This window comes from Lampetra planeri, chromosome 18 (genome assembly GCF_965212315.1).
Source record: "Lampetra planeri chromosome 18, kcLamPlan1.2.h2, whole genome shotgun sequence".
Classification (NCBI taxonomy): domain Eukaryota; kingdom Metazoa; phylum Chordata; class Hyperoartia; order Petromyzontiformes; family Petromyzontidae; genus Lampetra; species Lampetra planeri.
The window spans coordinates 2,582,565-2,609,584 of NC_136124.1; the positions used below are offsets into that span (position 1 = coordinate 2,582,565).

Sequence of the window (27,020 nt, forward strand, 5' to 3'; positions counted from 1 at the left end):
GAGTGAAACGAGACAATAGGAATTCATCATTGAATCGAGTCATTGGAGTGGAGAGAGGAGGTGGGGTTACACGCCTCACAACACCGCGCAGGGCGATAAATCTCTGATGTTAAATGTGAATTCGTCAAATTACCCTATGCAGTACTGCCATCTGCCGACCCGATTACGAAACAGAATTTCAAAATCAATGTCTAATTTACATCAGTACCATTAACCACAATACTTGTGGTCAAAATACAAACAAAAAGCATACTCTGGTAATATGATGCATTGGCTTAGAAATTGATTGGTCCACACCAGAGATAGCTTTCTTTCGAGCATAGTCTCAAACGGTGTTAAATGCAGACATGATTCCTCGTAAAAGGTTTCAGTTTGCTGTTTTAACATCTTAACACCTGTTTTGTTGCCAGAAAAAAAGGGGAAAACCTATTCTCAATGTGTAACTGGCTAAAATACAGGCGATCCATTTATAGACACCCCACTAAAACAGTGGCAGCGAGGATTGCACGCAGACATTGTTACATTTTATTTCAAAGCCTCCATCTGTTTCTCACCTATATGCACACACACAGTATACTTGATACATATTGGAACACTCCGTGTAAAATATGGAGCCCTTGCGTTCACAATACAGTCGTGAAGCATCTGTCGCGAAGCAAGTAAGAGGGCCGTAAGAAACCAATGGGGTATCTATAAACGGATCACCCATTTCATTGGCAGATTGTCTTAATGCGTCACTACAGTAACAGCGGAATGTAAACCACTATTAGTTAATGTTTTAACATCAATTGGATGTCTTCGGTTAGGTATTATTTGGCTAAAGTTATATATATGTTGTTTTAATACTGTAAGTAATTATATTAATGAGCGAGTGGTGACGCAGTGGTTAGCGAACCTGAGTTCTATTTCCCGAGTGTGGCGGCTCAGGCTAACTCACTTCAGTAGCGAGTGATCGGCCACCACCCCGCACTGACCAGGGCGGTGAAGTATGATCAAAACAAATCAGCAGCACCAACACGGCGTGGGGAAGCCTTCGTCCGTCAACGTTTGTAAATCTGCGTCTGACAATTGTAGCCGCAGCAATTGACTCGATTTATTCTTTTTTGTTACATTGCAAGATTGGCCGTGTGTCATCTGCCTTTTAATCGACTGCATGTATTCCAGAGCCACGCCAATTCACTGTAAACCACAGGGTGGCACGTGTGCAGTGAGCCCACTGATTTCTGGTGACCCTCTTTCGAGATGCTTCTCAGCAGGTGATTGAATATCGTGAGCGGGGTGGCTTCATGTCTCACAGAGGAGACCGGTAACAGATGTAATGAGTGTGTCGGTTTTGGTGGGAGGAGGCATGTAGAGAGGCTTTGAATTCAACTGTGCCTCTTCTCTTGATATAATTTCTCCCGATGACAACGGCACAGTATGTTCGTGGGGCACCTATGCGACGCGAATCACTCTGCGTTGAGGTCCACGCACTTGCAACCCCAATTGAACTCTCTGTCACAGGTATATATTGGTTTAAAGCTTTCGTGTCTGCAGGGATTAATCTTCTTGGTTCTTTCGGTAAAGTCACGTAGAAGGGAAATAATAAAGTAATAAAAAGAAAACATAATAAAATATTATTTTATTATGTAAGCCACGGCAGCGAAGATCAAAGCAACACATACAATAGTATGGCAATATATACCTCTTCTTGGTTCTTTCGGTAAAGTCACGTAGAAGGGAAATCATAAAATAATAAAAATCAAACATAATAAAATAATATTTTATTACGTTTTAATAATGAAATAATGAAATAACAAAAATAAAACATAATAAAATATTATTTTATTATGTTTGATTTTTATTATTTTATGATTTCCCTTCTACGTGACTTTACCGAAAGAACCAAGAAGAGGTATATCTTGCCATACTGTTGTATGTGTCGCTTTGATCTTCGCTGCCGTGGCTTGCAAGGGCCCTCTGCTCAGGATCAGAATAAGATGGAATTCATACAGGAGGAATCCGATGAGCCATAAAGCTCTTTTTGACAGCTGCTCAACAGGCCTCCTGGGTGCAGCAAGCGAGCAAAGGTGGCGCCTGCGGTGACAATCGGACCCTCCTGTCGAGCTCTGGGTGCGAGACGAGACGGGTGGTTGGTGAAGACCAAGCTGAGCTGCGGTCTTGGGGACGACGGTATTCTTGGAGGCGGTAAAGCCCTGCTCGTCTCTCTCACTCGTCCCCGAACGCACGCGGCTGGCTGATTGAATGTGCATTGCACCACGTTGACACCAGGGCGCGCCACGCGACAAATTTATCGAGCACCCGAGTTTAGCGTTGGAATTTCAGTTGAGTTCTTTCGAAGCTCACTGATATGCAAAAAAACCCCACATATCTTTGGTACACATTTGCGCAAGATAATCACGCGCCTCGTTGAGGAGAATATACATCGCATAATATAAATAAAGCAGACAATATGCATCCTTCACGTATCGAAATTAAACTATTTCTTACACAACCCATCATTACAATGGTCTATTGGGAGTGCATACACGTAGTGAGTGGTTCATTACAAGCAAACACTGGATCGGGTTGGTACAAATTGGTTATTATAATCTGTGCCTGCCAGTGATAATCCTGTGCTGGTAATAACCACGAGCCCATGATGAGACGCATCAATGGCACCACGGTTTGTGATGTGTGCCCTTGTACAGGGTAGACTGGAATGATTGAAAAGGGTCATTGTGGTTTGTGTGTCAATTTCATAATGTGCTTTGTTAACTCCTCATTTAGTTGATCTTATTCAACGTACAGGCAGACGTTTAGATTACTCGAGCACGATTATCATTGCCCATTATTATGGGGTTGTAGATGTCGATGTTTTGTTAAACACGGTGAAGAGTGCATGGGAAACAACTCTTCCTTGTGCTCTTGCGATTGGCCTGCATTGCAAAAGTCCAAACATGATCTCACTGGCGTCTGTTTGCTTTCCGGCTGTTCCTTGCACCCCTCCCAAGCTCAGTTTCCTGGCAAGGGGAGACCTATTGTCAATGAGTCGGCGAGGGTGTGCTGCTGCTTTTATGCACTGATTGGAACAAGACCCCCCCCCCTACCCGTCCCCGTGGCCTCCTCACCCCTGGCATTAGAGACAAGGTCTCAATGTTGAATAAATGGGTGTTGAATAATCTCTTGCCATTGCAAGTGCTGGTTATTTTGGGGTATCAGGATGAGAGCCAAAACGTGGATTATATTAATGTCTGAACTTCACTTGCGATGAACGCACGTGCACATCAATGTAAGTGCAGCGACGTAGTTGTGCGTTGACATTTGTATCATGTAGAAGTTGTTTCTGTGTACATGTAGCGGACCCTTTTGTTATTCCACTGCTGGATGTAGAGTCTCCGCATGCTGTGCAGGTTGTGGGGTTTAATTGATGACGTTTGCACAATATTTCTGAAGCTTAGTTGTTAGAATAACACAACGATGGAATGTTGCCTAATGAGGGGTAATTACATGTCCGTAGCCTGACATAGAGAGCAATGACTGGAAAAAAATACTAATTTCTGCATGGTCCTCCTGAGGTGCAAAATACATGGTCCATTGAGGTTCCACGGCTTTAACCCTGGCCCAGAAGGACGCATTGTCTTACTACTCAAACACTCATTAATAGCACGCGCCACTTAATTGTTGGCATAGAATTGCTTTCCTGCATGTGATCCTATAACTTTGAAATATGTAAAACATGTGATGGGAGCCAGGTCTAGTGAGAATGCATTTTCATATTTTTTGTGTAAATGGGTATTCCATTAATTATGTTAGTATTTAAAAAAAATGATTATCAGAGTAATTTTAAATTAACAAGTTTAATTATTTACATGGATTGTGAAGGAGATGGCCTTGGAGTCTTGGAGTGGAATGATTGGGGAAAGACTTCCAGGATTGCAGATGTCACACGAGTGGGGAAATGCTGGGAAGAAGAAGAAGCAAAGGAAACAAGATGATTTCCAGCACTAGCATGTAATCGTAATCGATTTAGAAACTAGTCAATAAAATGCCACTGCTACGTAAACCATCTATCACATGTACACCGGGCCACAGCACAACACCATGCCGGCACGTGAGACGAAGGGAGTGATGGACGTATCGGGTAAAGTGCCCTCAACGAGATGCCTCTGTCCAGGTGATGGACGACAGACGGTTGACCGCCAGAGACAATCCGCTAGTGGATGAGAGCCTCCCCGTGCCGTGGGAGCTGTTTGATCATAATTAATTGAATGGGCGCGGCACGAAATGATTGAATCGGTGAGTTGCCTTGTCAAGATAATTGACGGAGGCACTTGTCGAGTTTTAATTGTCAATTTAATGAGCGTGAGTAATTGCAGTCTGCGACATTTATGGCACTCGTGGGAATAACGAGAGGCGCTGGAAGTGAATTCCGAAAAGTCCAGTTAATATATATCCATTTATGTGTAAAAAAAATCAATTAGTAAAAAAAAGGGCCCAAATGAAACGTGTAATTCTCTTAGTTTAACGTAACTTTATACATTATAGTGCCATCATCATCCACAATGTATCCACTGCTGAATTGAAGCCTTCTCGAGGTGACAGTATAACTGCTACGTGCACATGTGCTCATTTCCCCATTTCGAGAGTCATTGTTGATATTAAAACACATTTGCCAGTCCAGTGGAAACCTATTTTAAGAAAGGAAACTACAACGCCCACACCTCGACCTGACCTTGCACCACCCATTTCTTTACATTAATTTATTTTCCATCCTTTGATTTGTTTTTTTTCAGAACTGATTTAGCAAAAGCAAGCAACTCATTCGTTAGGTCAGGCTGAAGTGCAGTGGATCTGGGAAAACACACAACTCGTTCCTCAGACGTTGAAAGTCTTGCTTATCGAATTGAAACGTCGGTACAAAAGTTTAACTTTTGTTCCGATTTCACATGCGGTAGATGTAGGAAGAGGTTGATAAAAATCGTCTGAAATTCGCACGATCACATAAAATCTCGCAAGCTAAGCTTGAGCCTGGCTAGTCAGCCAGTGGAGGGCCGCGGTGTGTGTTTTTAGGGAGCAGCAGAGGACAGTGCATCTAAATACATTATTGTACTGTACTCTCCTTCTATGCTCCCGCATTTATGATTCCCGTTTTCACCAATCCGCACTTACCAGTATGGCGATGTACGGTCAAAAAACCTCCACGACCCGCGAGGCATGGGGATGCCCTCGTCCAACAGTGGATTGACACAAGGGCTGTGCGTGTGCGCGTGTAGGAGCAGTGAGGCTGCTGCTACTCGGCCTGGTGGTGGCAGGACACCGGCTGATCATTATCCGAGCGAACCCCCGGGCGGTGCTGATGTCCTACAACTCAATGCCGTGCACTTCACGATAAGCGGCTCCCCAACTCCACCGTGTACGTGGGCACAGCGTGGATATTACATAGAAGCTCACTGATAAAGCGCAGTAGTTCTGTTCCTAGAGTACAGGGAATTCACTGTGATTTATTTTATTTTATTTTTACTACCAGGGGTTGCAACATGGGCAAAAAAAAGGTTCACGCGAAGTGAAAATTATATTGAAAGTCAGGATCATTGCCCGTGACATATCCACTGCAGGATGAAAGCCTCTCCAAGCTGTTTCCATCTTTCACGGTCCTTTGATACAGCAACCTTCTTGCGAGTGCCTGCATGCACTTGAGTCAACTTGATTGCTCCATCTCCGTGGTGGACTGCCTCACACATTTATTTTCTCACTTTTGGCTGCCACTCCACCGTTATTCGCAAACACCGGCCACCATCCATTCTCGTGACATGTTCTGCCCAAGTCCACTCACGTTTCTGAACGGTCAAAAAACATTTCTAATAACTTGCGTTCTGTAATCCATGTCTTTATTTTTCCTGTTTCTCGTTGTGATTCGAAGTGGAATCTGCGTCTCTCCGCGTTTCTTTCCACACTGTTCAGGATTAATTTTGTTGCCGATTCAGAAAGAATGATTTGGAGTGTGGACAAGTAGGCCAAGTGTAGATTGGAAGTGATGAGAGGTGGACCAGAATCTAAATTATGAGGACAAAAGATGATGGTAGCAGGTTGGAGTTCTTTTTGAAAGCTTAAATTAATAACGAAACTCAACATTCCAATGTGCCAAAATAAGTTTTTTAATCGGTGTATATAACATGATATGACATTTATGAAAGGGAGGCGTGACAACGTTTTTCTCTAGACAAATTGCTAAAGTTAGGTGCCAATTATCCAATAGTGATAGTTTTACTCCGTTTGCATGTGTGTAATCAGATTGACGTTGCTTCACATGGACTGGAAAAAACGCGATGTTCCATGCCAATGGATTTTCCAGGTGAAAGTAATTTAACTTAAAAAAAAAATCTCTCATGATGACTTCAAATTTGAAATAAAGAATCAAAATCAAAACAATGAAGAGTCAAAGCAAACAGTCGCCACGAAGTCTGCGGACTGAGTAGCAACGCGAATTGTTTTGATGTGAAAGCAACCACGTGCAGAGGAAATGGAATAAGCATCGTTTAGTTTGTGTCTCTGCACTTAAAAAACATTGCACACGTTACAGGTTGATTTCTTAAACGGATTCTGGCCTGGTGGAATGGTCAGCACGCTGCAGTGCGTGGCACTTAAACAGGTGGCACGCTCCTTAAATTCTCCCCGCCTCTTTGTCTGCCCAGCAGTCTACAATCAATCGATAATATTGACAACTCATCCAGCGCCATAATATTGGCAAGTCATCACAAAATGGTTACACCGCAGTTTGTCGATGGGGATGGTCCCGTGCGCGGGTGGTGTGAAAGTGGGTTTCTCCCACAGCTTCCAGGCCAGCGTGGAGAAGTAGGCCAATACAGCCTCAGAGGGACTGTCAACTGCTCCCTTTTGCGGAGGCTTTTCTGCCAGCCGTGTTGTGAGCAAGCAATTGCAGGGCTGCGACTTTACCTTCACCGTTACTTCTAAAGGGGGGCGGGCGTTGAGAAGTTGTGCAGTGGAAGATAAATTGAAAACTCATTTCATGTTGATAAAAGTCGAAAGCAGCCATGGCAACACGTGCTGAAGCAAGCAAGGGTACTCAACTGGGTGGGATCTGTCATGCGAAGCCCTCTAGCCATCGAACAAAGAGGGTCACCGCATCGCGGGCTTTCAGATGCACTTCTGCGGCTGTCTGGAACGCTCTTCCTTCCAATATTAGGAAGCCACTGGAGTTACACACTTTTAAAGAATCTAGATTGAAAACTAATTTGTTTAGAACTGCTTTTTGTGTTTATATTGTTGTCCTTCCCCTGCACCTCCGATTATCACGGTTGGCTATTTACGGTGTGAAAGACGTTCAATACACACACATACAAGCTTTGGACAGCCACCCTCTGGACAGCCGAACGCTCTACAAATATAACGTTCAATTTTTTCCCATGCTGGCCAGATGTCTTGGAAGGTGTAGGAGTTCCCACATTTTACCCCACCACACACGACCTGCCAAATCAACAAACCACGGTGTGTCCATTTCGTCATGCCTTGCCATGTGTCGGCGCTAGAGGAGTTGTCATTTCAGTCCAGCATCACCATCTATACTGCCCCCTAGAGAGTGTTTGGCCGATTCTTCCATGCTGAAAGAGGATTGAAGTAACCAAACTTTACCCCACCACATGCGGCCTGCTAATCGACTAACTGCGGTTAACCCATTTTTACTGTTGGGTGGACAGAGGCGAGAGGGGATTAATACGATTTCATGAGTAATCGTATTACTTGGAAAGGACTACAATTTTAATTACAATACATTGCGTTTAAAACCCGATTACTCTTTTATTAACGTAACTCTCCAAATGTTGTTTATATAGCAATAGCCACGCTGAAACAAATATAATTTGAAAAGCAAACAATGAAATTCAGCTTTTCGAACAAAGGCACGCCACGTTAAAGCCATTTTCCCGTTTCAGAATGCAAGATATTAGACATTCCTGCGTCAATTGGGCATATAATGGCATCTTGACTTCGGAAATTGTCAATAACTCACTGACCTTTACCACGTGCATAGCCGTTTTAAAAAACCAAACAGATGTTGTAAATCTCATTAAGACTGCCTCAGCAATTTTAAGGCGATTTTTTTTTGTCAGCTGAAATACATAAATCGTCCACTCATAACTTTAATTGTTTTTTTACTGAACTACTGCAGTATGTTTCTCTACAACTGTCCATAATCTTTATCGTGCAAGAGGATTCAAACGAAACATTGGAACATCTTGAAAGACATGAGCGGCCTTTGATTTGTATCACTTGACACACGTTGATTTAGGCTGCTCATGCCACCAACTGTACCGACAAAGGTGCAGCACTGCAATTGCACGCTCTTGCCACCACTGGCATCAGGACCTCCACTAGAGGCTTCTCTCGAGGGTATTTGGCCTACTCTTCCACACTGCGCAGACATCTTACAATTGTATTCATCACGTATAGCGAAGGGCCGTTGTGCAAAAAGCGTGACCTCTTTCGACAGCATTCATGCTGCCATACCCTGGCGTGTCTCGAGTGATTTGTTTGATGCACGGATCACGTGGGTGGCACTGTTCATTCGAGGGTCGCAGTCCGCTTCGAACGGCGACATCCAAACTGAAGCGCGCATTTTTTCAAAACGGAGTTTGCGCATCAAGACGGCCCGTGCGACGTGTTCACACAAAGTGACGGCCGTCTTCATCGTCGTACTAAGCTCGCAATCGCTAGGAGGCCGGTCGCGGATGCAACGGTGACATTTCTGAACAAGTCCAACCGTCGGATGCCAAGAAGTCGTCTTTGGCATCGCATGCCGAAGGACTGAAGCCGATCGAAATCACCTTGAAGCAATGTCCAGGCGTCCGCACCATACAACAAAGCTGACGAAACACAGCACCGTTAGACTCTCGATCTGAACAAGGATGGGTTTGCATGTTGTACCCTATCACACGCCGATAGAACAACGGGGGTCGAGGCAATTCTCCTGCAGGGTGGACAGAGGCGGCGGGGGAGGGGAGGGGTCGGCTGGCGCGGGGGGTGTAAGAAACTTGATTCAGGCTGGAGTGGTGGACATGTTCGGTTGTTTATCTTGGCAGAGTATTCCATTTCGCAAATGGAAGGTCTAGAGTCGATTTGGTTCATCATGGTAAGGTTACGATGGACAGTACATTCAACGTATTGGCAACCGTTGTCCTCTCTGTATACTGACCCCTGCCATAGGAATGGAGAATGTCCACCACTGGCTAAGAACCATCAACAGAGATGGGTATCAAGCCACGTGTAAGCACAGACGCACTTCGGCCTCGATGAGAGTAAAACATGTCAATGTTTATTTTGACTATAAAAACAACGATTGGATACGAGTCGTGTAATGATTTGTCCCCATGCGATTGGAACAGTTGGCTTGATTTGAGATCACAATTCAATATAGTAATATTTTCTCTAAATATCGTATTGGGATGAGTGTAGTGCTTCTCGTGGCTGCAGGGGTCATGTAAACCCATTATAAACAGCATACTTAACGTTGATAATTCAAACTAAAAAATATATCTTCAATGGCAATACATGAAAGCAATGTGAATTGTGGGGAGCAGTACGGCATCGTGGTTAGCACACTGCACAGCAAATCCTGCGATCTGAGTTTGATTTCCAGCCACAGCTAACATCAGTGATGAGTGGTATCTGGACCGGTCATGGGCCTCTCATAGGTCGACTCAGCCTTAAATGAGCACCCGGTGCTCGCTAATAGTACAACACTTTGATGCTTATGTCATGCAGGTGAGAATCAATTTGAATCGACGAGTGTATGAATGCATTCAAACATTTATGTTGAATAGTGGGGAACTTATGGCTTTGCATATACATATGAATTCGTTAATTTATTTTATGTTTTCATGTGAAGCATAATATTTATACTTTTTTGCATAAATTGTTTTAACAGTGTTTTCTTTCAGTGGTTTTATGTTCAACAATTAATTTTTCTTTTGTAAATTACATTCACTGGCTTATGACCAATGCAACCGTAAATGTGTGTTTTATTGTATAAATTGTGCCTGATAAAGACAATGGTAAATATGATGATCATCCTGCATTACTGTATCCGACATGCTATATAAAAATATGCTTTAAAAAACATGTTTAACATCATGTTTTTTCTACAGTATTTGAATGGGCCCTAAACGCTTTTTTTTACAAATGTGCTGAACTAATTTAAAAATTACGAGTTTTGGATGTTTCACTGGAAATATTGCCACTTTTACAATGCTGTAGTATTTGAAAAACACGTGAGTGCAGAGGAAGATTTAACTACTCTAAATGTTTAAACATGCCTCAGGGTGGATTACTCCAAAATGAATCCAAACTATCAGTACAACATATTATTTTTGCCTTGAATAAGCAGACAAGCCAAAAATGGTATAATTATTGCTTGAGAGAAAATTATGTACGTAGAACTGCAATTTTATGAGCTTAGATATGTTTTAACTTGTTCTACATATTTAACTTATTATAGCTTGTCTAGCTAGAATATTACAACGTTTTTCTATAACATATGTGCGTGTCTTCTGAGCGTACAGTCCATGAGAGCTGGTGAGGTTACAATTTTAGGTGTGGCTTACTAATTATCAGGATTCTGCATGGCTTAACTGATCCTTTGATAACAGAATACCACTCAAGTCCGTGCCGAATGCACAAGACAGAGAATCGGGAAGACTGCTTTTGTTCTATTTCATATTGATGCCATTACTGCGCCCTTTGATCTCTTGCCTCTCAGCCTCAGCACGTGTTCCCGTTTTTTTTTATAAAAAAAACATTTTCAGAGGAGCGTCGGCAATTCGTGGGTCAGGAATTTGTATTCCCACAATCAGCCCCGATGGGATGACAGTGATGCTGTCACCATGATGCCATTGGCATTGTCGTCAAATTCCTCGCGGTGCGTGAAGTCGCTGCGCTGTGAGTGAAGATTGCGTCTTGCCCGTTGGGGTGCAGGGCATGAACGAAGTTGGCTCAGCGACGGACATCATGATTGTCCGCAATGATCAATCCACGGTGGGATGAAGGCATCCCCAAGCCGTCGCCAATTCTCACGATTCTGCACTCTTTAACAATCCACCCAGCACCTGCACGCGATCTGATTTCATCGCTCCATCTCCTCGATGGATGGTCCCTTGGATGCATTCCATTTCTTGGCTGTCACCATCGGCCATGACAACAGCAGTCATAGTTTATACGCCTCTGCTAATCCACAGCGGGATGAACTGCTCTTCATGCCGTGTCAATTGTGGGAGTTGTTTGACCAAACTTGAACATTTTGGTAAGTGCTGATTGGTGGGATAATAGGGCCCAGGACTGGTAACATATTTCATTTTCCAGTGATGATAGTCGTGGCCAGGAATCAAGCTCAGTTCTCTGGGTTCACAGTGCAGTACATTACCCACTGCGCCATAACCCATCCCGCACACAAGTCCAGTATACTGAACTAAACGCTCTACATATGCACTCCGATGTTGCTTTATCAGCACTTCAAATCAATTTTAGCCAATTTAATGTATATCCATCTCGCATACACATGACTTCCGTTCACCACTAAGTAGCGGTGATGTCACGTTGGTGCGCGTGTCAGGCTTGGTCCTCCTTGAGGCTACGCGAAGTGTCAAAAGCTCACCTCGATGAAGATCATGAGACGGGTTGAAGCATCAAGGTCACGTGACTACTATGACTGGCAGGTCCACCGCCTGTGCTCCCCACTGCGCATAACTGGACGTGTTTCAGCTGCCCGGTGCTTTACTCGTTGTTGTGTGCGTATCGCTTCCACCTCCTTGTTTTCGGAGGGTGATTTCCTCCAACTGCCCAGTAGCGTAGTTCATGAGCCCCCTCCACAGAGGCTGATCTGAACACCGCGGATACCCATCATCTGTGAGTCCACTCCGCTCCAAGTCCTCCTGTACCAGATCCACCCATCTCTTATGGAGCCTGTGCTGTGCCCATTCAGTCGACTTAACCAGCCAAACAGAAGCTGCTCGGGCATCTGGTGTCTGGCATTCGAGCCAATGCATTATTTCCTGCTGTAGGAGTCTACCGTTGGGCCTATGTCCAGATCTTTCAAGTATCTGTGAGCTCTACAAAAAAACAATCCAGTCTGGTTAAACCTCGGAAGGATCATATGCAGACCAGTCTGACAGCTTCAAGCTGGCACGAGTGTTTTTGGTTCGGGATTCTAATTTTGCAGGCATGAAGAAGAGGGCGGGGCTTCGTGTGAAGCGACCGGCCAGGCAACTTCCAGTGTTATGCAACAGATAATGAGATCCTGCTGCTGCTGATCTGATTCTGAGCGAGACCTCTACTGCCAAGCCGGAACTGGCAATGTTGAACACTGCTCAGGTACGTAAAGTCCTCCACAACCACTCCATAACTCGTGGATGGCTGAGGGGATGGAGTGCGTGATTAGGCAGATTACCGGTGCAGTTGCTTTGTTTTGGTGGATGTGATGGTCAGCGCCTATTTCTTATTGCGTGGCAAGCTCACGTTGAGCAGGAGTTTCCACCTACTCAGAATGAGCAGCAAGTCACCAGAATAAGGACCAATACGTAGCAATTATTAGTAGGAAGTCATCCCTTGTATGTACGCAGGTATCGATTTGTCTCCCTTTGCATCTGCACCAGATGTAAATTCCACTGGTTACAGCCATGAAAGACTTCTCGAACTACGGTGGTCAAACATACGTGGACTAGCGTAGGGATTAAAGGGCATCTCGGTTGCATCCCAAGGGTCAACTTGAATGGCCATCCACGTGTGCAAGGGCACGTGATCTGCGGTGAGGGCACACGTGCTAACTTTCGAGTGTGTCGGTCAAGACCAAGCCCCGTCACTCGAGCACAGTGGCGTGTCCAACAACGGGGGGTGGTGCGGGTGGGATGGGGGGGGGTAGAGGGGGCTGGGTGATGACCCCTCCTGGAGACCCCAAACAATTGCATTTAAAACACGTATATATGTATCATAGAAGGTGGATTTAATGTATTATTGTTAATGTAGGGCCCTCTGTGCAATGTAATTGTGGGGGTGCCCTCCTCTTTGAAACGTTTCTAGATGTGCCTCTAGCAGCGCGGGTGTTAATCTTCATTCAGGCAGATGTTAACCGCTTAACGCCCAATTAATGCGCTCTCTGAGTCCATGGAAGCTCATTAAGCTCCAGGGTACATGAATCTAGTTAGACCCAGTGAACGGCTAATAGAGGCGTTTCCGTGTCTATGTTGACGCATGTGAAACGCCTATATACTCGTGGGAGGTTCAAGGTTGTGTCATCATTGAGATCTGGGTAACGAGTTTGGAGAAATGAATTTTGAAATTACCACATACTAAAGGCGGACAAAATGCACGAGTGTGTGTACCAGCAGTACACGGATCACTTTCATAGATACACACACACAAGGAGTGTGCTTCGTAAAGCAGTCTGGCTTAAACACGTACCTTCGCGTCCATACATTTAACTCGTACAACACCCGCAATTCGCCACTAAGTGGCGGTGACGTCTCCATGGCGCTTGTGCCAGGCAAGGTACACTCCGAGGCCACGTGAAGTGTCGAAGGCGCGCTGACTGACAGGAGGTAACGGGACGGACCCAGGTGTCACGGGTTGACTGACTGAGATGACTGGCAGATGCACCACCTGTGCCCCCTACTGCGCCAACTCGCTGCATTGTAGCCGCCGGGCGGTCTGCTCGTTGTGAGGGTCGCTTCTCTGCCCCTCCGTTGTTGTTGGAGGGCGACTGCGTCCGACTGCCCAGTAGCGTCATTCATGAACCTCCTCCATAGAGGGCGATCTTGACACCGCTGGTATCAGTCTTCGGCAAGTCCACTCAGCTCCACATCCTCCTGTACCGCATCAGTCCATGTCTTCTCCAGCCCGCGTCGTGCCCGTTTATGCCCCTCTATACGGCCAAAACAGAAGCTGCTTGGGCATGCGGTGGCTGGGCATGCGGGCTACATGACCCAGCCAACGCAGCCTCGCCTGCCGGAGGAGCTCACTGATAGGAATGTATCCTAGATCTTTCAAGGATTTGTGAGCTCCTCACACAATCCAGCCTGGTTAAACGCAGGATGGATCGTAGACAGGCCAGCCTGAATGTTTTAAACCGACGCAGATGTTCCATTAGAGGGGTCCACGTTTTGCAAGCATCGAGAAGAGAGGGCATGACTGTGGCCGCGAAGACCCGGAGCTTCCTGTGGAGTGGCAGACCAGATAGCTTCCACACAGCGTTACGCAGTTGTTGAAAAGATAATGCCGCTCGGCTGATTTGGAGTGAAACCTCTGCTGCCAAACCGTAATTAGTCATAATCACACGATTTAGGTATGTAAACTTCTCCACTCTCCACACCTGCCCCATCACTCGTATGGAGTTGAAACGGTATTGGATGACACCAAATATCCAGGCAGGTGTTTAGTTTTGGTGGTGCTAATGGTAAGTCCCCACCTCGTAGTGGCACACTCCAGGTTCAGCAGCAGCGCCTCAAACTCATCAGAGCGAGGAGCAATTGCCGGACCATCAGCATACATACCATGGTTGACCAATAGGGTGCCATCCCTTGACTGCACCCGGGCATAGATCAGCCTCCCATTGTGTCTGTACCAGATATTAATTCCTCTGGTGCAGCCTTGAAAAGCGTCTCGTACTACGTGGTCGAAGATAATAAATAATGTCCGAGCCAGAGAACAACCCTTTTGTATCCCAACGTGTGCAGGGAATGGCTCTGACTTCTGGCCACGTAACTTTACCCAGGCCTGCCCACCATCATGAAGGTCCTTAACGATTGTGAGAATAGAGTCAGGGACCCTGAAAGCACGAAAAACAACACAGCGCCCTGGCCTATTGATTGTATCAAAGGCCTTAAACCAAGTCAATAATGCAGATATATAGGCCTCGTTTAAATTCCCTCCACCTCTCCTGTAGAAGACGCACAGAGACGATGGCATCCCTTGCAGGACCGACTAGGCCTGAAAAATGAGACTACTGCAGTTGCCAAACAATCACACATAGCTACAGACAGTAATGGAAAAACACACGAAAATCAGATTTGAATGATTCATAATATGTAGACAATTACCCCTAAACATATACAGTACGTGTACAGATATTTTTGTTAATTTACTGGTGATTAGAGGGCAATAACCACTCCGTGTTGGTTATGGGCATTGTTTGACCATACTTCACCGCACTGGTCGGTGTTGGCTGGTGATGGCAGGAAGCATGGACGTGTTGCAGCATCATGGTTGCAGAATTGACTTTGCTGCTACCCATCAGAGCCAAGCAGCCTCTAATGCATGTTATGCGTGGTAGTGATCCATTCAAGTACTTTTAAAACTCAAAGCCTGCTTAGCTTTTTTAAATCTGTTCAGATTGTGTGATTTCGTTCAGGGGCAATATTGTAACCGTAAACATATATTTTAAAAACAACAATAATAACGTTAGCGAGTAATCTCACATCACAGCCCCTATATCTTATTGAATTCTGTTTGGATCTGCCAGTGCCCGAATCGGAGTCTGTAGCGAATGAGTCTCTTTATTTAAAACGAGGCGAGAGCGGCGAACGGACCCTGGTGAGCACATCCAAGGGGTTATTTCCACTCTCAAGGCGGGGAGACACGGGCGGTTGAACAATGCATTTAGATTATTTGGCTGATAAAAATGTCCACATGATAACCCACCCACTTCGTTCAGCTATCGCTTCATGAAAAACAGCTACATAGCTCAGTGGAGCTAACCTGCTAAAAAAAAAACATTTTAATGAATACACTTTTTAAAATATACTTGAATCAGCAACCTTTGAATCAGTGTGCCAACCATTACACCAAGGTAGCATCTCATAATAGATCAGTGTGCATTAGCTGGTAAAATAAACATATAATAGTGATTTGCGTACTTTTCCTATACTTTGCACTCATATCGTGTGTTCGTATTGCTTATTGTTGTAACTTGCTGACCCGCGCCTACTGGACATCTGTGAAAAAGAGCTCTGGAGCTCATCGAATTCCTCCAGGATTCATAAATATTCCGATCCTCCGTGTGCCACCAACCAGATGCAAGCCCCCCCGGGGGATTCCATCTCGGCTCTGTAGCAGCAGCAGCCTGCCGCCGTCTGCCGTGCCGCCAGAGGGCGAAACTCGCAGCGACATCCTCGGCGGAGCAAGGTGCGTGGATCAACAACAAGCAGAGGGCGGCAGGGTTATCAAGAGATATCGTGAAGGGGTGCTTCTGTTATTTGTACAGGAGGAGGAGGAGAGGGTGCAGAGGAGCGGGAGAGGCGTGGGAAGTGGAGCGAGGTGAGAGGATCGAGCGAGATGGGAGAGAATGGAGAGGGGAGGGAGATGGTGAGAGCGTTGCGAGGGGGAGGATGATGAGATGTGAGATAGATGGGAGAGCATGGCGAGAGGAGGGAGTTGAGAGGGCAGCATTGAGAGTGGAAGAGACGGGAGAGCATTGGCAAGGGAGAGAGATGGGGAGAGGGTAGAGAATGGTTTATGGATGTTTATTCAAGTGGTTTTCTCACTCTGATTTTGTAATGGAGATTTGATATTTTACGTGACGTCTTGCATTGTAGACATCTTTGTTAATGAATCATGGGTTTTAGTCTTGTTTTTTCCGTGAAAATGTTAGCAATAACTTTTTAATCTGCATTTTTTTAGAGTAATAAAAAGTACAGTGTGGATATAGTATGTGTGGTATTGTTCCACTTCGCTCGAATCGCTTTTACTGGTTGTTGTAAGTAGGCGACCACTTTTAAATCAATCCACTGCTGGATGAGTGTCTACTAGTCTGTGCTGGTCATTGGGGTTATTAATGAGCTATTAGTCACTACACCGCTCAGTCCGTTTACAGGCTTTAAAGATTTAAGCACCTACATTTAGTTTATTGGATATTTCACGGTATTGTATGTTTAAGATAAATGTTACTTTGCTTTAAATATACGTTATCGGCGGGAAAACAAGCAAGTTTGCATGCCGAATTACAGGAAAGCAGAGCAAATCGTGTCTTTAAATCACCGTTGTAAGTGTGTTTGTCGTTTTTTTTTTTGTTTCAGGGGCATATTTCGTCGTGATTTTGCACAAAACGGGTAGCTTCTAGCCTAATTTGCAAAAAAAACCAGTTTATTCCGTGCAATTGCAAGAAAATCACATTTCCAATGGGTAATGTAATGAAACAGCGCCCCCTAGGGAGAAATGGCGCCCCCTAGTGGTGAAACAGCGCCCTCTAGTGGCCAAAAAGTGTTCAGTGGCAGAAAAAAAAAAGATGTCACCTTTTCCTTCTCTCTTCCAGGTCGCCTCATTCCTGTGTTCGTCTCTCCACCTGCACCCATCACAAGGCGCTCTCTCATGTCTGGTTGCAGGTCTGTGTCTGTCAGCCTTGTGTACAACATCCGTCAAGTCATGTTACGAGGGGGGGTCCATCTCCAACTTCGCCGTATGCCGACGTGTCCTGTATTATTCAGAGGAGTTCCACAAACATATGGGTATTCACAATCATCTCTGCGCGCCCCCAGTGACTGCAAACCTACTGCATGTCTTGTAAATTAGCAACTATTTAATCTGGGATTTGAACCCAGGTCGCCAACTTATAAAGCAGCAAAGTGATCCATTACACCACAGTGGCTTTCTAGTTGCTAGTAATGTTCCGGTTATTAAATCATCGACGTTTAAGAAGTTGGTTCAGGTGTATTTTTTCAAAATGTAATAAAAAAAAAGTGAAACGTTTAACTTTCTCTATCTCTAGTAATTGAGCCAAAAAATATGTAAAATATAGTGGGATTTGAACCCAGGTCATCAGCTTCAGTAGCAAAAGTTTATCCACCTCGCCATAACGTTCTAGGCATGCATGCAACTGTTCCGGTTATCTTATTATTGTTTGAAACATTTCACGTATATATATATTTTTTACTAAATTATTTTGAAACAAAAAACTCGTCAGCGTTTCTAATTTAGTTCTATTCGTCATTCAAACGAGCAACAAAAAAACGAAACTAAAATGTTGGATCTGAACCCAGAACTTCATGAGTTGCAGCCTCGTGCCGTTGGCCACTTGGCCACTGAGGAGATGCGACATCGTGGGCCTACCGGAGTGACTTGAACGGTGCACAACGCAGTCAGTGGAGGTTAAGAGTGTGAGTAATTATGGAATCACTGAATGAATAAATGTATTTTCGCAAGTGACAAGCGTGTGTGTTTGACTTCATCACGTTGAAGTAACGTCGTTATGGGCATGCATAAATAAAACTTGGTAAAAGCTTATAACTGGGTTTTGAACCATGACGGTTTGTTCCAAAGGCAGCCGTGTGAGCCATTACACCACCACGGACTGAGCATGGTGGCAAGTATTCTGATTGTTAAACTAAAGTCGTTTTCCAACTTTATAGAAAAAACTTTTTTTAAAAGATGTACCTCCTTAGCTTTTCATCTTCGTGCATTATTGGTGAATTTTCATAACGAAGAGGTGAACAATTTAAATGGGAAAAATGGAACGTCAACAGGTTGTGGGATTTGAACACAGCCTCACGCACGCTGCACGTTCGCACACCGCGGAGTTGTGCGCGCAGCCAGTGCCACCCTTGCCGACGTGTGGTGGCATCATCGTTCAGAGGCTTTAGAAAGACACCCGCCACAGCAGCTGCCACCGTTTTAAGTGACGGTTGGATCCTAGCCAACAACTTTCTCTCCCAGGAAAATAGCTGGCGCATGGAGGTCGCCTTCTGCCAAAAGTTAACATCTCCTTTACATTTCGATTTAAAGCTTTCGTGACTGCAGGGATTCATCTTCTTGGTTCTTTCGGTAAAGTCATGTAGAAGGAAAATATTAAAATAAAGCGTCTACCCGACAGACCTCCCCGACAGACCTGGTCTTCACCTGAGGACGGCTGCTTGCGTTGTGGCCGAAACGTCGTGAGAATTATTTTATTATGTTTTATTTTTATTATTTTATTATTTCCCTTCTTCACCTGAGGACGGGTACTTGCGTTGTGGCAGAAACGTCGTGAGAATTATATTATTTTATTACGTTTTGTTTTAATTATTTTATTACTTCCCTTCTACGTGACTTTACGGAAAGAACTAAGAAGATGAATCCCTGCAGTCACGAAAGCTATAAATCGAAAATTAAACTATTTTTATTTGATCAGGTAAGGCCCATTCAGCTATTTAAGCTATATAACTCTTTTTCAGCAGCGACCTGGCCACAAATGATAGCTCAACGAAGTGACTTGTCACGTGGAAATGTATCGCAGCCAAATACTCTAAACGCATGTTTCCAAATGTGGAGGGAAAGACCGGAAGACCCACAGAAAAATCCATGCGAGAACATGCAAACTCCAAATTTACAGACTCAAACCCACGACCTCCTGTATACCAGGCGAGGTAGTTAACATCTCGCACAGTGGCGCACAGTTAGTCATGGCAGTGGTTATTATGTTTTCTGATAAATCACAAGAGGCATCTCATCGCGCTGAAAGTTGCCCCCTTTATTATAATTTGCAACGCCTTTAAATGGAACGAGCGATGGAACAATTGGATCATTGTGTGCTTGAAACTTTGACACACTCCTTTTCAGTACGTCAGCATGCTGTTGAAGTTGCATGTTTTCCAAATGTGCAATGCTTGCTCATTGCTCATGGTTGCGTGGGTACCGCTATACAATTAGATTTTCTCTGGAGGCCAGTATTACTCATTTCACCGAGATTCAAGAAAGTGAAAACCTCGCCAATGTTAATTTACTTGGTACGAAACGGTCATAATTCACGCAAACGCTCTTTTTATGACCGTTATGTTTGAGGCAAAAAAAGCATACGGTGTCGTGTATATTGTTAATGTTGTGTATCGCAAGAACATTTGAATAAATTTGCGGTTTAGTTAATTTGTGATAGCAACATATGCCAACGATGGGAATGATACCACGTGTTTGCACCGCCTTCCCGGTTATGGCAGCATGTTTCCTTTCTGAGTGAAGACAACATAACAAGTAACTCACAAATGTGTGCACACAATCATTCAATAATGAGGCTTCTGTTCATTGGTCTGGAATGTCACCAGACCAGAGCTGCAATATTGCCAATTTCGGTCTGCAGTTAATGAATTTAGATTTGGCTGCTCAGTTCATCAATGTGTTAACATTTTGCATTCATTATTTAGCCTTGTTAAATTTGGAGTGCCAATTACCGTATGCTTACGCGCGTATGCGCTGTGGCAGACGCATTGTGCATAATTGGCCTAATGACGTAATATAAAGAGTTGTAGGAGAATGAGACTCTGTGCCTGGTGCGCTGTGTGAGGCCACTATGTGATGGGTCTGAACAACAACAGCACGTGCACCATGGCTCTTACTGGCCCAGTGTTGTTACATTGTGCCTGCATATCTTTCCAAAGTTTGCACCTCCGATGAGCATGGTTGGCTACGTACGGTGCGAAAGAAGTTCAACATTCTGTCCCTACATACGGCCTGACAGGTTATACAATTAAATTTGGATGTATTTTAGCTTATAAATGTGACTGCATCTTAAGGGGCTGCACAGAAACAACAGTGGACATATTTATTTTGTGGAGACAAAAGAGGCATTCAGTCACAGCCAATGGATAGAAAGGACTTCGACAGGGGTAAAGATGACGGGCGAACGGGAGTTTCTGACGTAGAGGGGGCAGCAGAGGAGAAGGAGCGACCTCCCACTGTGCGAAGGTTGCCTGAGGGCTTCAACAGAAAGCCTGTGGCGCAGGGTGCGCGGAGGGGAGTGCAGTGAGATGAGAGGCGAGAGGTAGGCAGCTGGGAGTCCATGGAGGATATGTTGTAATGTTTATAAAAGCAACCATGAGAACACGTGCTCAAGCAAGCAAGGGTACTCAACTGGGTTGGGATCCGTCTTGCGAAGCTCTCTAGCCATCGAACAAAGAGGGGCACCACATTGCGCGCTTTCACATGCGCTTCTGCGGCCGTCTGGAACGCTCTGCCTTCCGATATTAGGAAGCCACTGCAGCTACGCACTTTTAAATATTGATTGAAAACTCATTTCTATACTTGTGTTTGGACAAATCATCTACGCAAGCATGTCCAATGCATGCTAACATTGACAACATGGTCTTGGTCCAAAACAGTTTAAAAGACGTAGTCCATTAAAACAAGCGTGTAATGATGACTCAGCTCCAACACAATGTCACGATTCAATGTTACGATTCGGTGTCACGATGTGCTTAAAGGATGGACAATTCATTATTATTTTTGGGTTTCCCTTGGCGCTGCGGGGCTACGTTTTGAGCAGCACAAGGCGATGCAGCAACAATCCACAGTTGCACTGCACTGCTCTGGTGCCATGTGTATGCTCCCCACCTTAACCAGTGTGGTAATTTATCGTGAAATAACCCAACAACTTTGGCCCTTATCTCGCAGTGGATTGGATAATGGGGCTGTAACTGTAGTACATGTGGAGCATGTAGAATATATACTGATACTGGCTGTACATTACACACTCCGTGAATCCGACATGTAATGTTTAGTACAGGTATCTCTCGATTTACGTAAAACGAAATTTCGTTAATTGAAGTGGCCTTTTCCGTTAATTTAAGACTAAACATTAGGGATGTGTTTCGGACAGTCATGCCAACTCTACTCCTAACCTTAAAAATATACACCCATATTACTTTTCGCAGTACAAAAATCATAGTAAAGAACGTGAATATTAAAACGATTAAATAACTCTTGACTCCAAGATTTCGTGACTGCGGGAATTCATATTTTTGGGTCTTTCTTTAAAGTCACGTAGATAGGTTCAAAGAAAATGGCTGCTGACATTTGGGCTACGCCCATTTCAAACCTTTATAAACAGTTTGCCTTGGCAGGCTAACCCCCCTTTTCCTGATGACGACCGCTTGTGTTGCGATCGAAATGTCGTAGTTTTTTTTGTAATTTTCTTTGAAACTATTTCCGTGACTTTACCGAAAGACCCAAGAATAAGATTACATAACTATTAATTGAATACGAAAATAATTAACATTTTCAGGGAAGCCACCAAAAGAACTGTACGTTGGAATGAATAGAAAGGTGACGTGAAGGCGTTCCTGTTGCACAGCTGTCGTGGATGGATGACGTAGCCGACCGGGTGATTCTTCTTTGATGTCGTGGTGCGTTGCCGTAGTGAAATTTCGTAAACGCGGAAATTCGATTCCATCAATCGAAAAGTCCCCATGATTTGTTAATTTCATTCACGCGAGATTTCGGAAACCGAACGTTCGTACATCGAGGGATAATACCTGTACTGGATGCACAATGGGGTAGTGATAATGCACCGATTCTCTTAATTAAAATCGATTCTTACACTCGTGCAGACAGGCGCTCATATTCCTACCAGGTTAAACAAAGTATTCACTCTGGAGTTAAATTGCAAACGTGAATTATGACAAGGAATCAGATGACGAGAGGGAGCAAATCTTTAAAGACATCGAATTTACAGGACCGAGAAGATCATCGATGCACTCTTTAATTATTTTAAGCTCACATAGCAAGGATGACAAATTATTTAAATAAATTGTTTATTACATACTTACCTACACAACAACAAAGATTACAGCAAGAAGTTTTATGCCATTCAATGAAGTAACCTCAATGATTATTTGCAAACACATCGCAAACACACGACTGCTCAATTACAAATGTCGAAAAGGGTACCACAAGTCGTTCGGGCATCAGTGTGGTGTGGGTTTTTACTCCTGTTGCCATTTTCCAGTGAACTCGGAGGCCTTTTTCCGGATTTACTCAAAATCTGGTGGCGTCAAAAAAATGTGGACGGATTAGGGTCCCTAGAACATGTGACCACAGTTTCCGAGCCCCCTGTAATTTCATCGTTTAGTCACATCCTGCCACCCCCCCCCCTCCAATTCGTCTTGCGTACAGCCCTTCCGTTTGAAATCAGAGATGCAGTGTCTCAGCCAGACTCATGGAATGGCATCTTCTGTATTGATTCTGAGGATACGGGATGTCCAGTGGCAGTCACATGGGGTTTTCAGATATTTGGTTGTTCCAGCTGTTACTGCTGCGAATGGGATGTCCAGCTGGATTCCAGTAAATTAGGTTCTTAGTAAGTAACAATTAAGTACAAATTATAATCTACAAATCACTTTGATTTGCTGGGACCAAGGTTCTTATGAATAATTCATTGCCATGTACATTTTTCCTGCTATATTTGTAAGTTATGAGTAAGTTTTTTTCATAGCAGGCCACTGTATGCCTGTCTCTGGTCCGCATTTGCTGACGTAGAATTTCATTTCAGTTTCATTTATTTGGTAAAGCCATGTGAGCCATTCGGCTCTTGAATCCCCGCAAATGACGAACTTTAAATTATGCCACGGCGAGCAGCCATCGCCACCCTAGTTCAAAATCTTGGCAGGATCCTCCTGAAGACGACTCACGAGACTCAGTGAGGCACTGCTGGATGAACAAGGGCAATCATATAAACATTAGTGTCCGTCTCCTCGACAGACCTGTTCTCCACCTGAGGACGGCTGCTTGCGTTGTGGCCGAAACGTCGTGAGAATTATTTTATTATGTTTTATTTTTTATTATTTTATTATTTCCATTCTACGTGACTTTACCGAAAGAACCAAGAAGATTAGTGTCCGGGTCAATATTTAACATACACGTATTGGTAGATATTTAATATATAATTAAACGTTTGAAAATTTAATTGGAAGTATTTTTGTCAATATTATTAATTTGTCAATGACACTTCAAACACTCTTTATAAGGTAGTAAAACAAAATTAACCCGTATATATTTTATATATCCGGGTAAAGTGGTGGTGCAGCAGTTCGCACACCGCATTATATCCCCGGTGACTTGAGTTCGCTTTCCGCTCACGGATAACATCAGTGGCGAGTGATACCTTCACCGGTCTAGGGCTTGCACTCCTCAACAACGCACCGACCACATTGGTGAAGTATGGTCAAACAACCCCCTCGGTCGACATGGCGTGAGAGAGGCCTTCAACAGATTGACAACGGGCTGTGAACTATTATTATCTTTAAGATTTTATAATTTTCCAAAAATATTCGCTGTGTTGCTGTGTTGCTGGTAATGTGCTTGGCCGTGTGACAGCCTCTTTCCGGAGTCAGACATCACAGACAAAAGGAACAATAATGCATCGACTCGCAGGTATGCACCCATTATTAGCAGCTAGTGCGGGATAATCCTGAGCAAACGATGACAAAGTTACAAAACAATCGCTGTCGTTAATAATATTGTGCAGCTTGCGAGCTCATTTTTTTTTGGTTTCGGCTGAACAAAAAAAAAGCAAAAAAAATACTTGTTCAATTTGTAAACGACAGATTAAATCAAGAGTCGAACGTCGCGAAACGATCATGTTTCCAAGCTTTTAACAATTAAAAAAACTGCCCCCTACTGTGTGTTTGTGGCTAAATTTGTGTTTGACGTGGTACACTTTCTGCTACAGATACTCTCGGTAAATGAACTCAGTCTTAAAAATAAAAAGAGGGCTTCGCAGCGCTAAGCCGCATGTTTTTTTTTTGGGGCCACAAGTATATGTTGTCATTTCGGGAAAGGATCATTCCACAGCTGACAGTAATTGTGGTTTCACAGAGGTATTTCAAGGTAATCTTGAGCTGAGTCTTGGAGCAAACTTGACATTTTTTTTTAACGGGATGAATGATTTGTCTGTGTAACGGCTGCTTAAGTTGGAACAAAAATTGCAGACCGCGCTGAAACGAGCAGTCCGCTCAGCGCATACCCGGTGTCTGCAGGAAGACGTGCACAGACAGTGGAGATGATGTTTACATTTGAAGGTGCTACCGAGAGCCAGAGGTTTTAAATCCAGGCAGCCACCCGTCCTCAAGTATAGTGAGTTGACAGTTTCACTCCAGTCACCAAGGACGACACAGAGACAAAGATCCCTTGCATAGCCTTTCTTTCGGTAAAGTCACGGAGATAGAAAAATAATAAAATTAAATAAAACACGACGCTTCGGTGTGACTTTACCGAAAGAGCCAGTGAGTATGGATACCTGCAGTCACGAAAGCTTCAAATCAAGATTTAACAGACTAGTTTGGGCAAGTGCTGTTAGCGAGCACCTATGATGGCCGGGCCGGTACGGCACGCGAGAGGGTGGCCAACACCACGTCAGCCCGCCTTTGTCTCCCTCGTGGCGATGTTTACACGTCGTGAGCGGAAATCTAACTCGGGTTGTCGGGTTTGAAGTGCAGTGAGCTAACCACTGCGCCACCGCTCCCCACAACGACTACACACGCAAACATGATAATCAATAAACTAATTCTGCACTAACTGGGCTCGATTCTATTCATGAAAATGTAACATTTTATTGAACTGTCACGTGCTCAACATGACTCCCAGTGGCAGAGTGGGTGTGGGAGTGCATCCCCCTACTGTGCTGAACAAAAGCCACTCGAAGGAATCTCCAATCTCAGAAGTAGTTTTTGTGATATCCGCTGTTTCCCACACACGTTTACACTGCTCTGCAAGCAAACGTTATTCGATACTTGATCTCATCACATTACCAAGATTGCGAAATTGGTATAAAATGGAGACAAAATGAGAAGAGAAATGAAAAATGATAGACACGCAGTAGGCCGCAGAATATGCCTGCTTGGAAAGAAAATGCCATGTTTTTTTTAAGGGGATCAGCATGCAGTATGTAAATATTGTGCCATCATTTAAGAGTAGGGCAATATCTTTGGTATGCATGTGAGATTTAGCGAGGGTTTTAAGAGTTATGCTGATTTAGGGGTGTGCCAGGTGGCACTGAGAGTAGACATCTTTGTTTGATGGGCACATTCTGGCTTTAAGGAAGGATGTGGCTGCCACATGCACATATACCTCACTAACTACAACTTAGGAAGAAAATTCTAAATATGGCAAACAACTGGAAAAAGCGTATCATTATTTTAACAATAAAAAGCGATAGCGATTTCCACACTCAAATGAGCATGAGATGGAGCTAATATCCTTATCAACAGCCTTGAGCCAGGGGTGGAAATTCCACGTATCTATGATGGGGCTAATTTACTCACATCACAACCGCCGTTGACTTCCCACAATGTGGTTCTCATCGACCTCGGAGGGACGATGAGCTGAGTGGCCCACGGACTGGGGATTTGAACTCGTACAATTCCGCTCGTGAGTGACGGTGCACCTCGTTGTCTGGCCTGACATGAGCAATGGGGCAGAGGCAGGTGACATGAGCAATGGGGCAGAGGCAGGTGACATGAGCAATGGGGCAGAGGCAGGTGCCGTGTGGCCAGGTCGCTCCGGGGTCAGAGAGCACAGTGCTCGCACCACTGAGACCCAGGGTTTGAATCTGGGTTTAAGAGACCGGTGGTGGAATTTGATTCTCAGGTCTAATCGAGTTGATGGTCTTAGCACAGTCAACGAGGCACGCAAATCCAATAATAATACACGCGGGGTTTAATTTAACATGACAAAATGTAAAATCTGCAAGGAAAATAAAATGAGTTTAACTGACCATGTGATCAACATCCCTAAAGCAGGAAACATGGGACAGTGCAGTGCCCCTTAGTGTGGATAGAGGTCAATTTGAAGGATCTCAGAAGTAGTTCTGTGGTATCACCTTCTGCGGACTGGTCACTAACATGGGGCGATGCACTGCTCTGCAAGAGTTCAAAATGAGCATTTCTTGATGTCGATGTTGGGATTGTGATACAGTTGGAAGAAAAAAACAAATCAATAAATATCTTCAGTAGCCTAAATTACATAAATTTAGATTAAATAGGAGTCTAGAGTGTTATATTTATATAGTTAAATAACATTCATAATAAGCATTTAACAAAAAATAATTATCCCAATGCTCCTCTACAGCACGAAATAAGATACAAAACCACGCTTCTTGCAAAGACAGGGCCCCATCATTCGGATGGTAGTCCTCCAACAAATTACATTTGGTAAGAGCGAGTGCTTGTTTCGCAAACTTCACTCCGCTGGTGAGACCCAGAATGGGTGAAACCCAGTCCAGAGTTTGTTTGCTTAACCAAATG

The 27,020-nt window shown here is 44.2% G+C and overlaps 1 protein-coding gene across 7 annotated transcripts in view; it reads left to right on the top strand.

The window, feature by feature from the left end:
- LOC144723488 (uncharacterized) overlaps window positions 1-18,183 on the top strand; it is a 93,096-nt gene extending 74,913 nt beyond the window's left edge. For 2 of the 7 annotated variants that reach the window (XR_013586190.1, XR_013586191.1), the window contains exons 4-7: window positions 2,031-2,187; window positions 5,256-5,395; window positions 16,054-16,164; window positions 17,291-17,410. Coding sequence is in view for 1 of the 7 variants with exons in the window: in XM_078602284.1 (XP_078458410.1) it covers window positions 2,031-2,187; window positions 5,256-5,374 (276 nt within the window). In the remaining 6 variants the exon portion in view is untranslated. Of the gene's footprint in view, window positions 1-2,030; window positions 10,117-10,968; window positions 12,361-16,053; window positions 16,165-17,290 lie in introns of those variants that run through there. The other 5 variants (XR_013586195.1, XR_013586192.1, XR_013586194.1 and 2 more) reach the window with 5 other exon arrangements.
- Window positions 18,184-27,020: the final 8,837 nt, after the last annotated feature.